This window comes from Mytilus edulis, chromosome 10 (assembly GCF_963676685.1).
Source record: "Mytilus edulis chromosome 10, xbMytEdul2.2, whole genome shotgun sequence".
Classification (NCBI taxonomy): Eukaryota; Metazoa; Mollusca; class Bivalvia; order Mytilida; family Mytilidae; genus Mytilus; species Mytilus edulis.
Window position 1 is genome coordinate 56,241,204 of NC_092353.1, and position 14,896 is coordinate 56,256,099.

Sequence of the window (14,896 nt, forward strand, 5' to 3'; positions counted from 1 at the left end):
AATAATGTTATGGCCTTATTAACACCAGTTTGGAGTTACATTAGAATTATTCAGTCATAGTGAAACATATGAGTGGTTCCTTAACTAGTGAATTTGACTACCGTTATCAAAGTTTCATATTCATGATGGCAGATAAATTCCATCATGTTGTGATAGAAGCTCTACGAAGGTAAGCACATTGTACCTTAGTTTTCTGTGTAGAAGCAATACAAATAAGGTGTGAGCCAAGGCTCCATGTTGAAGACTGTATTTTGACCCATAATGGTTTCTTTTACAAATTGTGACTTGGATGGAGAGTTGTCTCATTTTCACTGATACCACATCGTCCTATATCTCTTATATCTACATTTTTAAAGCAATCACAAGCTTTTTTGTTGCCAAGTGGTTGCTAGTTTTAACCCCTGATATGTGAAACTAAAAAAAAACCAGCTTATAGAGAAATTTGTTCTTTGTTACACATTTGACTTTTGGTATCAAGCTTCATCTAAGCATCCAATACTGTGTGATGTATTTTCAGTCCATTGTATGCAATTTTTGTCTTATATTTCTCATAACCTTTGAAATATTATACTTGATACAGCTTTCTGAAAGGAGTAGGTCCGGTAAGGACCGATTTTGGCCTCAAATTTCAGGTTCATCTGACGAGAGATTTTGACCATTTTTTAATAACTAAAGTGTCTATTTCATTTGATTCAATTAGTTTAGGTGAAAGATTTTAACTGATTTAGTCAACGATCCGATTCAAGCTCAAATATGAAAAATCTACAAAATATGCCGAAAAATGTCACTTTTCAGATGGTTTTAGTCAAAAATGAAAGTGGCCACATCCGTGTTCATCCACAACCTTTATATATGTTATGTATTATCATCAAATACAACATATATTTCAATATCAAGGATGAACACGAATGCAGCCACTTTCTTTTTACACGGAAACCGTCTAAAATTTAACTTAAATGCTAGAATTGTGGAGATTTCAGTAATTTAGCATGACTTAATTGTGCTACTACCCAATATATGTGCATTGTATTGTCAAAAACAGCCCATATTTATGTAGGAGAAGCATTCTTCTGTTCAATAAATAACTAAAAGTTTACATTTTAACAATTTTGTAAAACTGCTATATTTTGGGGCCAAAAAAGGGTCTTACTGGACCTACTCCTTTGGCATCATGATTTATGTGAGCATGTTCTACCATGTGGTGGGTTTTCACATCAAATACTTATCTTGCAGCAGTGTTGTTATTAGTGAGCAGAAACCCAGTCCAACTTGTTTGTTCTTTCATGGCTTATTCAGGTAGTCCAATAAAGATATTCAGTTTGACTGTCTGTTTGAAATTGGCTTCAGTCTATGAAAAGTAAAATATTTGTGAACTACAGTAAACTTATTTTACAATGTGCTGTATGTGTAACAAGTAAAAGTGTAGGTTCTAGTGTCCTGTGGATTGATATTCAATTTTGGGGTTTTACCGGAGACGATATACATGTACAAGCCTATAGATAATTTATAAAAAAAAATCATGGTTCACTTGTACTCACAAATTCCATGAAAATTTGTAATCCACAAATGATATTAAATCCACAGTATTGTGGATTCATTTATTTCCATGGGTACCAATTTTCGTGGATTGAGGAAAACTGACATATTTGAGGATATTGAAATTCATAAGTTTTGGAAATAAACTCATCATAGATACCTGAGGACTAAATTTTGTATATACGCTAGACGCACGTTTCGTCTACAAAAGACTCATCAATGACGCTTGAATCCAAAAAAGTTTAAAAGGCCAAATAAAGTGAAGATCATTGAGGACCAAAATTCCTAAAAGTTTTGCCAAATTCAGCTAAGATAATCTATGCTTGAGGTAGAAAAGCCATAATATTTCAAAAATTCAATATTTTGTAAACAGTTAATTTATAAATGTAACCATATCAATGATAATTCATGTCAGCACAAAAGTGCTCACTACTGGGCTGGTGATACCCTCGTGGAAATAAACCTCCACCAGCAGTGGCATCGACCAAGTAAAGTTTGTATACATTCCTTCGGAAGATTTGTATTTTGTTGAACATTTATATTCCAGGTTCCCCTGTTCCCAAGAAATCCATGAAAATTGGTATCCAACGAATGTTAATGAATCCATAGTAAATTGTATAAAAAGTAGTGGGCTTCAAGATTTTATTGGTCACTTATGCAGAATTGGATTTTATGTTATATTTGGTTTTCTGGACTTAAATGGACAGCATGAGTAATAAATGAAGAAATGCCTTTGAATTGTAGTAACTGTCTATAAAATAGTATGTTACAATTTTTTTTTTTTTTTTCAGTATCCATCAGTTAACAGAATCTGAAATAGAGGTATGTTTGTATCCTAGTTTGCTATAGATAATCTTAATTTATCCGATTGGGAGTCAAATGCCTGTGTTTTTGTAAGTCTTGATGAATTTGCTTGTCATTCAAATGTATGTGTTAAGTAAGCCCTAATGGTTCTGCTTGACATTCTGATGCATGTGTAATGCATTTAATGATTTGTTTGCATTCGTCTTAATTGTGCAATATAACCATCAAGACATAAACAAAAATCTTGTGTTATTTCCACCAAAAAGAATGAGGAAATATCGGTACAAAAAACTTCTAGAGGAAGGTTACTAGTTAGTACATACAAATTTAACAATAAGGAAATATTTGGTAAGACTGATTTTTTTGGTTCTTGTATACATCATTTACTCCTAACATTTAAGTACACTGCAAAGATCCAGTAGCAATTTACAGTACAATAAACTTGGGTTACTTTCTGCTATTTTTCTTCTAAAATTATGTTGTTTTACTACAATATCAGGTGTAAGGCCAACATTATAAATTTCTTTGTTTCCCCTCTCCTGACTGAGGTTGTTAGGGTATGGGTAGGTAGGTAGGCAAATTATTTTATTTTATTCCTTGATATGGTTTTCTATATTGAATTTGTACAAAATTCAACAGGTAAGACTCAAGTCAAGAAAAGTGGGGTATTCCCTGTATTCTAACTCAGTGTACACCCTAGTTTTCTGGTGTTTAAAAAAAACAGTAAACAGGGCTCCCTTTTTTAGCTCACCTGGCCCGAAGGGCCAAGTGAGCTTTTCCCATCACTTGGCGTCTGGCGTCGTCCGGCGTCGTTAACTTTTACAAAAATCTTCTCCTCTGAAACTACTGGGCCAAATTAAACCAAACTTGGCCATAATCATCATTGGGGTATCTAGTTTAAAAAATGTGTGGCGTGAATTGGCCAACCAACCAAGATGGCCTCCATGGCTAAAAATAGAACATAGGGGTAAAATGCAGTTTTTGGCTTATAACTCAAAAACCAAAGCATTTAGAGCAAATCTGACGGGGTAAAATTGTTTATCAGGTCAAGATCTATCTGCCCTCAAATTTTCAGATGAATCCGACAACCCGTTATTGGGTTGCTGCCCCTGAACTGGTAATTTTAGGGAATTTTTGCTGTTTTTGGCTATTATCTTGAATATTATTATAGATAGAGATAAACTGTAAACAGCAATAATGTTCAGCAAAGTAAGATTTACAAATAAGTCAACGTGACCAAAATGGTCAGTTGACCCCTTTAGGAGTTATTGCCCTTTATAGTCAATTTTTAACCATTTTTAGCTCACCACTTGGCGTCCGTCGTCGTCTGTCGTCGTTAACAATTTTTCAAACATCTTCTTCTCTGAAACTACTGAATGGATTTGAATGAAACTTAACATGATTGTTCCTTAGTATATCCTGCACAAAGTGTGTGCTTTGATTTTTGATCCGTCAAAAAACATGGCCGCCGTTACTTAAAATAGAACATAGGGGTCAAATGCAGTTTTTGGCTTATATCTCAAAAACGAAAGCATTAAGAGCAAATCTGACATGGAGTAAAAATGTTCATTAGGTCAATATCTATCAGCCCTGAAATTTTCAGATGAATCAAACAAACCATTGTTGGGTTGCTGCCACTTAATTGGTAATTTTAAGGAAATTTTGCAGTTTTTGGTCATTATCTTGAATATTATTATAGATAAAGATAAACTGTAAACAGCAAATATGATCAGCAAAGTAAGATCTACAAATAAGTCAATTTGACCAAAATTGTCAATTGACCTCTTTAGGAATTATTGCCCTTTAAAGACTTTTTTCACAATTTGTTCATCATGTTGACTTACTTTAAAAAATCTTCTCTTATGAAACTGCTGTATCAATTTCAGCCAAACTTAGGCTAAATGAGTTTCAGAGTTTCAGAGTATCTAGTATAAATTTTATATTTCATTTCCTTGTATGTCAAGAAACATAGCTCCTATGGCTAAAATAGAACATAGGAGAAAATGATTTTTTTTTTGCTTTTGAAGAAAATAGGACGATTCAAAGAACATTTAAATAAATTGAAAAGCCAAAATAATCATTGATGAGAGATTAAACCAAAAAAATTCAGGTGAGCGATTCAGGCTCTTGAGAGCCTCTTGTTCGTAAATCTTAGTAATCTTTTACAAAATTCTTCTCCTCTGAAACTACTGGGCCAAATTAATCCAAACTTGGCCACAATCATCTTTGGGATATTTATTTTAAAAAATGTGTGGCGTGACCCGGCCAACCAACTGAGATGGACGCCATGGCTAAAAATAGAACCTAGGGGTAAAATGCAGTTTTTGGCTTATAACTCAAAAACCAAAGCATTTAGAGCAAATCTGACTAGCGGTAAAAGTGTTTATCAGGTCAAGATCTACCTGTCCTGAAATTTTCAGATGAATCGGACAACCTGTTGTTGGGTTGCTGCCCCTGAATTGGTAATTTTAAGGAAATTTTGCTCTTTTTGGTTATTATCTTGAATATTATTATAGATAGAGATAAACGGTAAACAGCAATAATGTTCAGCAAAGTAAGATTTACAAAAAGGTCAGCATGACCAAAATGGTCAGTTGACCCCTGAAGGAGTTATTGCCCTTTATAGTCAATTTTTAACCATTTTTTCGTAAATCTTAGTTATCTTTTACAAAAATCTTCTTCTCTGAAACTACTGGGCCAAATTAAACTAAGCTTTGCCACAATCATCATTGGGGTAATTTGTTTAAAAAATGTGTGGGGTGACCTGGACAATCAACCAAAATGGCTGCCACGGCTAATAATAGAACATAGGGGTAAAATGCAGTTTTTGGCTTATAACTCAAAAACCGAAGCATTAAGAGAAAATCTGACAGGGTTTAATTGTTTATCAGGTCAAGATCTATCTGCCCTGATGTTTTCACATGGATCGGACAACCCGTTGTTAGGTTACTGTCCTGAATTGGTAATTTTAAGGAAATTTTGCCGTTTTTTGTTATTATCTTGCATATTATTATAGATAGAGATAAACTGTATACAGCAATAACGTTCAGCAAAATAAGATCTACAAATAAGTTTACATGACCAAAATAGTCAATTGACCCCTTAAGGAGTTATTGCCCTTTATAGTTAATTTTTAACATTTTGCATAAATTTTTGTAAATTTGTAGAAAATATTTTCCACTCTAATTACTGGGCCAAGTTCATTATAGACAGAGATATTTGAAGCAACAAGAATGTTCAGTAAAGTAAGATCTACAAACACATCACTATCACCAAAACACAATTATGTCATGAATTTATCCGTGTTTAATATGCACAAGACCAAGGTGAGCGACACAGGCTCTTTAGAGCCTCTAGTTTCCTTTTTCATTTAATGTAATGAAATCTACAAAAGTGCACATTGTACTTGTTATCAATGCTTAATGATAGCAAGTGTTTTTTAGTTAAAAATCAAGCTTATTTCAAGTCTTATTTGATGCATAACTCACAACAAAACAATTCCTTTGTTCACCAATTCATGTACCTTGATGATCAATTATGAGATGACAAAAAGATACAGGTATGTTAATCACTTGGGAATTAAAATTCAATGAATTGTTAGATAGAAGTGAACATAATTCAGTTACATTCAGTTACACCTGGATCATGCAGCTTGGTCAATTGATTCCTAAACAAAGATTTGTATGTTTTTTTCGAGTTCACGAAGAAACGAGGCTTCACGTATTTACGAATTCTACTGATGCAGTTATAATGTCTCCTTTTGTATTTTTTTTTCCATAAATTTAAAAAAAGAAACCCCATTTAAACTGGATTTGTTTTACCACAGAAAACAGGGACGTTCCCTGAAAGCAGGGAATACATGTGTCCCACATTACCTGACTTGTGCCCAACCTGTTCAAAGACAAAGTAGATAGATTTTAAGGCAGGAGTCGGACCATTTTTACTGAAAGTCTTTAAGATTTTATCCTTTAAACAGGAACAGAGGTTAGACACAAAGCAAATCTAGATGCAATTAGCGGGTTGAAAGATGCTTCATTTTTTTAGCTCACCTGGCCTAAAAGGCCAAGTGAGCTTTTCATTACTTAAAACTTTTACTAAATTCTTTCATAGATACAAAGATTTGATTAGTAAATTTGGCTATACCTGTAGAAAGCTTATTAAAAATGGTATTTCACATCCTAAATTTTATGGTAATATTGTACTTAAAGCGAGGAAATCACTATGTGATCCTTGTAAACTCATCGAACCTTTAAACAAACTTATAAGTAAGGGTTATCGTACCGATATTGTAATAAGATCTCTGAATATAGTTCACATTGGCACTAATATTGATATTGTCATTAGCAAATTAAAACATAACTAAATTTCATTATCTTTTGAGGCGAGATGTATAGAGACACAGACACGTTAACTTTTATTTCTATAGAAGTCGCTCTTCACTATACTACTACCTGTCGATACATTTATTTTTGGCATTGCACAAGTCATGTCTTCTTTGACTATTAATGACGTTAAAATACTAAATCCCTGTGATGTGTTTTAGTCGATTTTAGTCTCTGATGCATGATTTTTTATTATTAATTGGTTTTGGCTTTTAACTAGCTGTCAGTAACTGCGAGTACTCTCAAATCGTATTTTCTTGTTAATTCGACCTGTTGATACTGTTTATAATGCTTTTTTGTCATTTTTTATTTATACGGATCTTGTCTGTACACCAGCTTTGATTATTTGTAATATCTTCACTTATTCTTACAACATTTGTATAAACTTCAAGATTATAAAAAAAACGGTTTTTTTCTAAAGTGAACATTGATTGGTTAAATATTTCTCAGTCATGTCCTGTTTTTGAATTTGTTTGTTAGCTTTTTGGTCATGAATGTTTGTCTCTAATATTTAATTAACTGTGCATTTGTATTCAGATATCGCAGATCAAATTTATTCTTTCATTGTTTAATCATACGTTTTTTGATTGAGTTAAGTCTGCCAATTGATATTTTATAGTATGTTTTTCTTTGTTGTGATGTTATGCTATTGTTTCAGAAAAAGGGAGAAGGTTTGGATCCATTAAAACGTTTAATCCCGCTGCAAATGTTTGCACCTGTCCTAAGTCAGGAATCTGATGTACAGTAGTTGTCGTTTGTTTATGTAATATATAAGTGTTTCTCGTTTCTCGTTTTGTTTATATAGATTAGACCGTTGGTTTTCCCGTTTGAATGGTTTTACACTAGTAATTTTGGGGCCCTTTATAGCTTGTTGTTCGGTGTGAGCTAAGGCTCTGTGTTGAAGGCCGTACTTTAACCTATAATGGTTTACTTTTTAAATTGTTATTTGTATGGATAGTTGTCTCATTGGCACTCACACCACATCTTCCTATATCTATTTTCTCATCACTTGGCGTCCGGCGTCGTCGTTAACTTTTACAAAAATCTTCTCCTCTGAAACTGCTGGGCCAAATTTAACCAAACTTGGCCACAATCATCATTGGGGTATCTAGTTTAAAAAATGTGTCCGGTGACCCGACCAACCATCCAAGATGGCCGCCATGGCTAAAAATAGAACATAGGGGTAAAATGCAGTTTTTGGCTTATAACTCAAAAACCAAAGCATTTAGAGCAAATCTGACTGGGGTAAAATTGTTAAACAGGTGAAGATCTATCTGCTCTGAAATTTTCAGATAAATTGGACAACCCATTGTTGAATTGCTGGCCCTGAATTAGTAATTTTAAGGAAATTTTGCTGTTTTTATGCCCCATTTATGGGCATTATGTTTTCTGGTCTGTGCGTCCGTTCGTCCGTCTGTTCGTTCGTCCGTTCGTCCGTCTGTCCCGCTTCAGGTTAAAGTTTTTGGTCGAGGTAGTTTTTGATGAAGTTGAAGTCCAATCAACTTGAAACTTAGTATACATGTGCCCTATGATATGATCTTTCTAATTTAAATGCCAAATTAGAGTTTTGACCCCAATTTTACGGTTCACTGAACATAGAAAATGATAGTGCAAATTTCAGGTTAAAGTTTTTGGCTTCAGGTTAAAGTTTTTGGTCAAGGTAGTTTTTGATGAAGTTGAAGTCCAATCAACTTGAAACTTAGTATACATGTGCCCTATGATATGATCTTTCTAATTTAAATGCCAAATTAGAGTTTTGACCCCAATTTTACGGTTCACTGAACATAGAAAATGATAGTGCAAATTTCAGGTTAAAGTTTTTGGCTTCAGGTTAAAGTTTTTGGTCAAGGTAGTTTTTGATGAAGTTGAAGTCCAATCAACTTGAAACTTAGTATACATGTGCCCTATGATATGATCTTTCTAATTTAAATGCCAAATTAGAGTTTTGACCCCAATTTTACGGTTCACTGAACATAGAAAATGATAGTGCAAATTTCAGGTTAAAGTTTTTGGTCAAGGTAGTTTTTGATAAAGTAGAAGTCCAATCAACTTGAAACTTAGTATGCATGTTCCCTTTGATAAGATCATTCTAATTTTAATGCCAAATTAGAGAATTTATTCCAATTTCACAGTCCTTTAAACATAGAAAATGATAGTGTGAGTGGGGCATCCGTGTACTGTGGACACATTCTTGTTGGTTATTATCTTGAATATTATTATAGATAGAGATAAACTATAAACAGCAATAATGTTCAGCAAAGTAAGATTTACAAATAAGTCAACATGACTGAAATGGTCAGTTGACCCCTTTAGGAGTTATTGCCCTTTATAGTCAATTTTTAACCATTTTTCGTAAATCTTAGTAATCTTTTACAAAAATCTTCTCCTCTGAAACTACTTGGCCACAATCATCTTTTGGGTTAGTAGTTTGAAAAATGTGTCCGGTGACCTGGCCATCCAACCAAGATGGCCTCCATGGCTAAAAATAGAACATGGGGTAAAATGCAGTTTTTGGCTAATAACTCAAAACCCAAAGCATTTAGAGCAAATCTGACATGGGGTGAAATTGTTGATCAGGTCAACATTTATCTGCTCTGAAATTTTTAGATAAAATCGGACAACCCGTTGTTGGGTTGCTGACCCTGAATTGTTAGTTTTAAGGAAATTTTGCTGTTTTTGGTCATTATCTTGAATATTATTATTGATAGAGATAAACTGTAAACAACAATAATGTTCAGCAAAGTAAGATTTACAAATAAGTCAACATGACAGAAATGGTCAATTGACCCCCTTAGGAGTTATTGTTCTTTATAGACAATTTTTAACAATTTTCATAAAATTTGTAAATTTTTACTAACATTTTCCACTGAAACTAATGGGCCAAGTTCATTATAGATAGAGATAATTTTAAGCAGCAAGAATGTTCAGTAAAGTAAGATGTACAAACACATCACCATCACCAAAACACAATTTTGTCATGAATTCATCTGCTTCTTTTAATATTCACATAGACCAAGGTGAGCGACACAGGCTCTTTAGAGCCTCTAGTTTTATTTTTAAAAATGATTACCCTTGCACACAAACAAATCGTGTGGCAAAGCATTTTGTTTGTTTTCCTTGATTCTGAATCATGTAGACGCTACAATGCAAAAATACCTTGATTTAAAACTACAGCATCGGGAAGGTATCACCAAAACCCAACGCTCGATGACTACAGCATCGGAAAGATATATAAAAAAAAAAAATAGTGGACAAGAATGGCCAATAAAATTTTTCGGGTTGCAGTCATTTTTATGTTGGTTGGGTGAGGGGAAACAAACAATATTTTATTTTTGGCCCAAAGGATACATGATTTGAAATTGAATGTCTATAAATAGTTTTTCTTTTACTGCAAAATATAAGGTGTGCAGGAATATAACATTTGGAAATAGGATAAAATTGAGAATGGAAATGGGGAATGTGTCAAAGAGACAACAACCCAACCATAGAGGAGACAACAGCAGAAGGTCACCAACAGATCTTCAATGCAGCGAAAAATTCCCGCACCCGGAGGCGTCCTTCAGCTGGCCCCTAAACAAATATATATACTAGTTCAGTGATAATGAACGCCATACTACACTCCAAATTGTACACAAGAAACTTAAATTAAAATTATACAAGACTAACAAAGGCCAGAGGCTCCTGACTTGGGACAGGTGCAAAAATGCGGCGGGGTTAAACATGTTTATGAGATCTCAACCCTCCCCCTATACCTCTAGCCAATGCAGAAAAGTAAATGCATAACAATACGCACATTAAAATTCAGTTCAAGAGAAGTCCGAGTCTGATGTCAGAAGATGTAACCAAAGAAAATAAACAAAATAACAATAATACATAAATAACATCAAACTACTAGCAGTTAACTGACATGCCAGCTCCAGACTTCAAATAAACTGACTGAAAGATTATGTCTTTGTCATATGAATATCAGGCACAAACCTTCCGGTGAGGGGTTTATTATCATACCATCATAACATATATGAGAAGAATAGGATGTCTATAAATAGATATTTTTTTACTGCAATATCAGGTGTACAAGGATATACATGATTTGGAAATAGGATGTCTATAAATAACTCTTTTTATCAAGTTTTAGGTATACCCCTTTCGACAAGTCAATCAACTGATTTAAATATAAACAGACTAAACTCTTTCTCCACATTTAAATGTGCACTGCTTGAGTATAATAATGTTTTAAACTTCAATGTGAAAGGAATTTTAAAGGAGATCAAGCACATGCTGTGTCAGAACATGCTTGTCATTATAGAATTAAAGTTGAGAAATGAATTATGTTAATGCAAGACAGATTTCGTTTGGCAGCTTTCCTCCTAATCTGACAGGTTATTTAGCACCTCATTAGCTTTTTATATCTTATACATGAAATTAACATTAGAAAACTACACATCTATACATCTATTGATAAAGTTCAAAAGCTGTATTATTTTTTTCTTTGATGAGTTTTTTTCCAGCTTATTCAGCCTAAAATTCTTACCCTGCAGTGTTAAAATTTCATACATACAATTCTTTTACCTTTAAATTGTGCATGCCTTGTTAAAAAGATATATATGATGTTTAATTTGTGGGTATTTTTTTTTGCTTTTGATATTGAGGGGTATTATGTTTTCTGTCAGTCTGTCTGGTCTGCCGGTCTATTCTGTATCAGATTAAAGTTTTAAGAAGTAAGTTAATCACCAAGTTGTAGTCAATCAATTTGATAGTTAATTATCACGTCAGGTATGATGTAAAATAATAAGATAAATCAAACATGCTCAGATGTCGAAGATTCAAAATGGATATCAGCACACAAAAGAATAAATATGACTATTGAACATGTAGCTAGCCTAGCTGCTACATAGATATTGATAGCAGCTAGGCTAGCTTCTCGTTTTATGTCTTCATAGACAGAAAAAATATTAAAGTCATTCCTTAAATATATTTGCACAAACATCTGTGAGTAACAACCTTTCAACACATAAACATTTCAAAATAAACTAAGATTAAATTGCATGAAAATAACCCTGGCCTTTACCACCTTGAAGGAAACAGATATTGCTTATACCTGCGTCAATAATGGGATGCATTGTGCAATTAACACAATGGTAAATGCAGTTGTAAACAGATTAATTTAAATTCTTTGTGGAAGGTCTTTTAAGTATAAATGTGTTATGATCGTGTGATGGTAATATTATGTATGCAAAGGTCAAGAAACGAATAAAGCTTGATAAAAGGCAAATTTACTTGTCTATTTGTGTTTTTTTTTTGGTAGTTGGATGAAAGTCATTGTACCCAATATCTCCTTTACTTTATGATTATACAATTGATATTATTTTGTTTATGCCGTTCAGTTATAAATATTCATTTTGTTACAATATTGTTATTTTATGGTAGTATGCTCACCTTGAGACTTGGGGTCATGAGTTTGATTTCAAGTATGATCACTCCAACACAAGAAATTTGGTTTTTGTTTTTTTAAGCCTTGAATTTAAGAATATGAGCAAAGAATGATTTGCTGCGAGTGTAAATGATTCTTTGATTAGATTGGATGTCTTTCTGTGGACTGATACCTTATGAACTAGCACGTTAAAAACTCAGCTAAGTCTGTTTTTATAATTTTTATAAATCAACAACTTCTCGTCATGTAATCTGTGTAATATTTGCCACTGGATGAATAAACTATAGAGAAATATAAACATGATCCTTATTTTTACTTTGCAGAATAAGTTTACCAGTCTTTCATTAGCCTTCAAAACAGACAAATTGACTTTAGAGAAACGACTAGAGATACAAGAAAGATATAGAGATTTATCTGAACAAAATGTTGACAAAGAAATTAAAGGTCTTAGGACATCTTTGGAGGTTTGTATTACTAAAAATTGTTGACTAAAAAGTAATATCACATGAACAATGAACTCCGAGGAAAATCAAATGGCAAAATCAAAATCTCAAACACATCAAACAAATGGACGACAACTGTCATATTCCTGATTTGGTATATTAAATGAATAGAAAAGGTGTAGGATTAAAACAAAACTTGATATTTATGTTATTTCCTGGTGTCAAATTTTACAAAAATTGGTGTATCATATAATAAGCAGGGCGCACTACGTTTGCGCGCATTTGGGGATTAAAATGTTTTACGTTTGCGCACAGCTTTTGATTACATTTGCGCGCATTCATTTTACAGGTAAATTCAGGTAAAAATTTAAATTAAATTACAATTGACTATATATATTTTTCATTTTCATAATAAACATGACTATCAATTATTAATTTTGAAAATATTTCTAAATTCAAATTATAATTTGTTGATATGTTAAAACAAATTTTAAAGTGAGCATTATAAACTCCGTAGTATAGCTTAAGACATACATGTAACTTCATTGTGAATGTTTCAGAATAAAAAGTGTTTCAATGAATAGTGATCGTTTTTAAAATTAGTAAATAATTTAAGTTATTTTTTTAAAGTTACACCAAGGCACAAACATGGAGTTTCGGCACGTAACAACATGTGAAGTAATGAATTTATCAATTATACCTTTACCTTTTTTAAGATTAGCTATGTTTAAGCATTTTAACAATTTTATCTGTATAGATTTCTAGGATTTAGTGCTTGTGCAAAATAAAACGGAATTATCTTGCTCGAAATCCCACTTCCACCTCATCGTTGGTGAGCAGGGTAAATAATTGAACAAATTATAAATAAATAAGTATTATTACCTGTATTTTACCTGGGTTTACCTGTCAAAAAAATGCGCGCAATTGTAATCAAAAGCTCGCAAACGTAATGATTTTTGCGCACAAATGTAATGCACCGAATAAGCATGTACCAAATTGTTTGAATCAGTACTAATTATGTGTTTCTGTTATCATATAAAAAAAAAGTGGAACCATTGTCTTTGAGATCTATGTTGTTTTCTGGTTTATAAAACATGACTTTAAGTCATATATAACCTCCAGTAAAAAAAAATGCATATGTTTTTTATAACAAAATGGATAGTTTTCATTATTTAAACTTATTTACATATACTTTTTTCTGAAGAAAATTCTTTAATTTGTCCACATTTAGAAGAAGTTTACATTTTTTTAATTGCTTGCTTCCAGGAAGCAATTCGCCGACATATTTTCTGTATGCATAGTGACCTTAGCATGAACCTTTTTGTAAAAATCCAGTGATTGCAATACACATGGATCTGTCACTGAAATAAACTTTATCTGATTGTACATGTTAAACATAGGCTGATTGTTTACTATAAGGTGACAATCGGTAAACTTCGGAGTCAAAACACAGCATTTAATGACAGAGAGAACAAAAATTGACAATTATACGATATATATTTGCATAAAAAATGATAAAATTGTGCACGGAAGATTAAGTTTATGATATATACATGTATGCATTGGTTCATGAATTGGATAAACATTATTTTTCACCAGTCACTTGTTTCATATGACTTTAAAACAGATAAATACAAAATGACAATCTAGAAAAGGTCTACAATATAAGGCAAAAACTTGGTTTGATAACTATAAAAAAAAAGAAGATGTGGTATGATTGCCAATGAGACAACTCTCCACAAGAGACCAAGATGACACAGATATTAACAACTATAGGTCACCATACAGCCTTTAACAATGATCAAAGCCCATACCGCATAGTCAGCTATAAAAGACCCCGAAATGACAAAATAAAACAATCACAAAAAAACTAACCGCCTTATTTATGTAAGAAAAAACACAAAAAAAACAGCTGTTTCATAACTTGTTAAGAAAGATGTATTTTAGGGTTATCAGTATCATTAAAAGTTCCTGTTGTTTTTCTGACAGTTATTGCCTCATTCAAATTTTCTAACAGTTATTGCCTCATTAACTTGAGATAAAAGTCACTTAGTAATTAGTTTGACTATTAAATGGGTGCAAATCATTTTAATAGCAAAATGATCAGTAATTCAAGTCTTATAGTAAAATGTTAACACCTTTTAACATCTCAAACAGAAAAATAATACATTTGAAAAAGTTTATAGTGTAATAAAGTATCATATCATCATAGATTTTATAACTTTGATTTTAAAAAACATCTTTTTATTCTAGGTTATCAATGAAAATTGATATATAGGTATAATATGCTATTCCAAAGT

General features: G+C 32.5%; 1 protein-coding gene across 6 annotated transcripts in view; it reads left to right on the forward strand.

Annotated features, from left to right (window-relative positions):
* Window positions 1–14,896, forward strand: part of LOC139492177 (inositol 1,4,5-triphosphate receptor associated 2-like) — a 455,884-nt gene that overhangs the window by 115,820 nt on the left and 325,168 nt on the right. For all 6 annotated transcript variants that reach the window (XR_011656711.1, XM_071280344.1, XM_071280342.1 and 3 more), the window contains 2 exons: window positions 2,328–2,358; window positions 12,477–12,617. Coding sequence is in view for 5 of the 6 variants with exons in the window: in XM_071280344.1 (XP_071136445.1) it covers window positions 2,328–2,358; window positions 12,477–12,617 (172 nt within the window). In the remaining variant the exon portion in view is untranslated. The remainder of the gene's footprint in view (window positions 1–2,327; window positions 2,359–12,476; window positions 12,618–14,896) is intronic.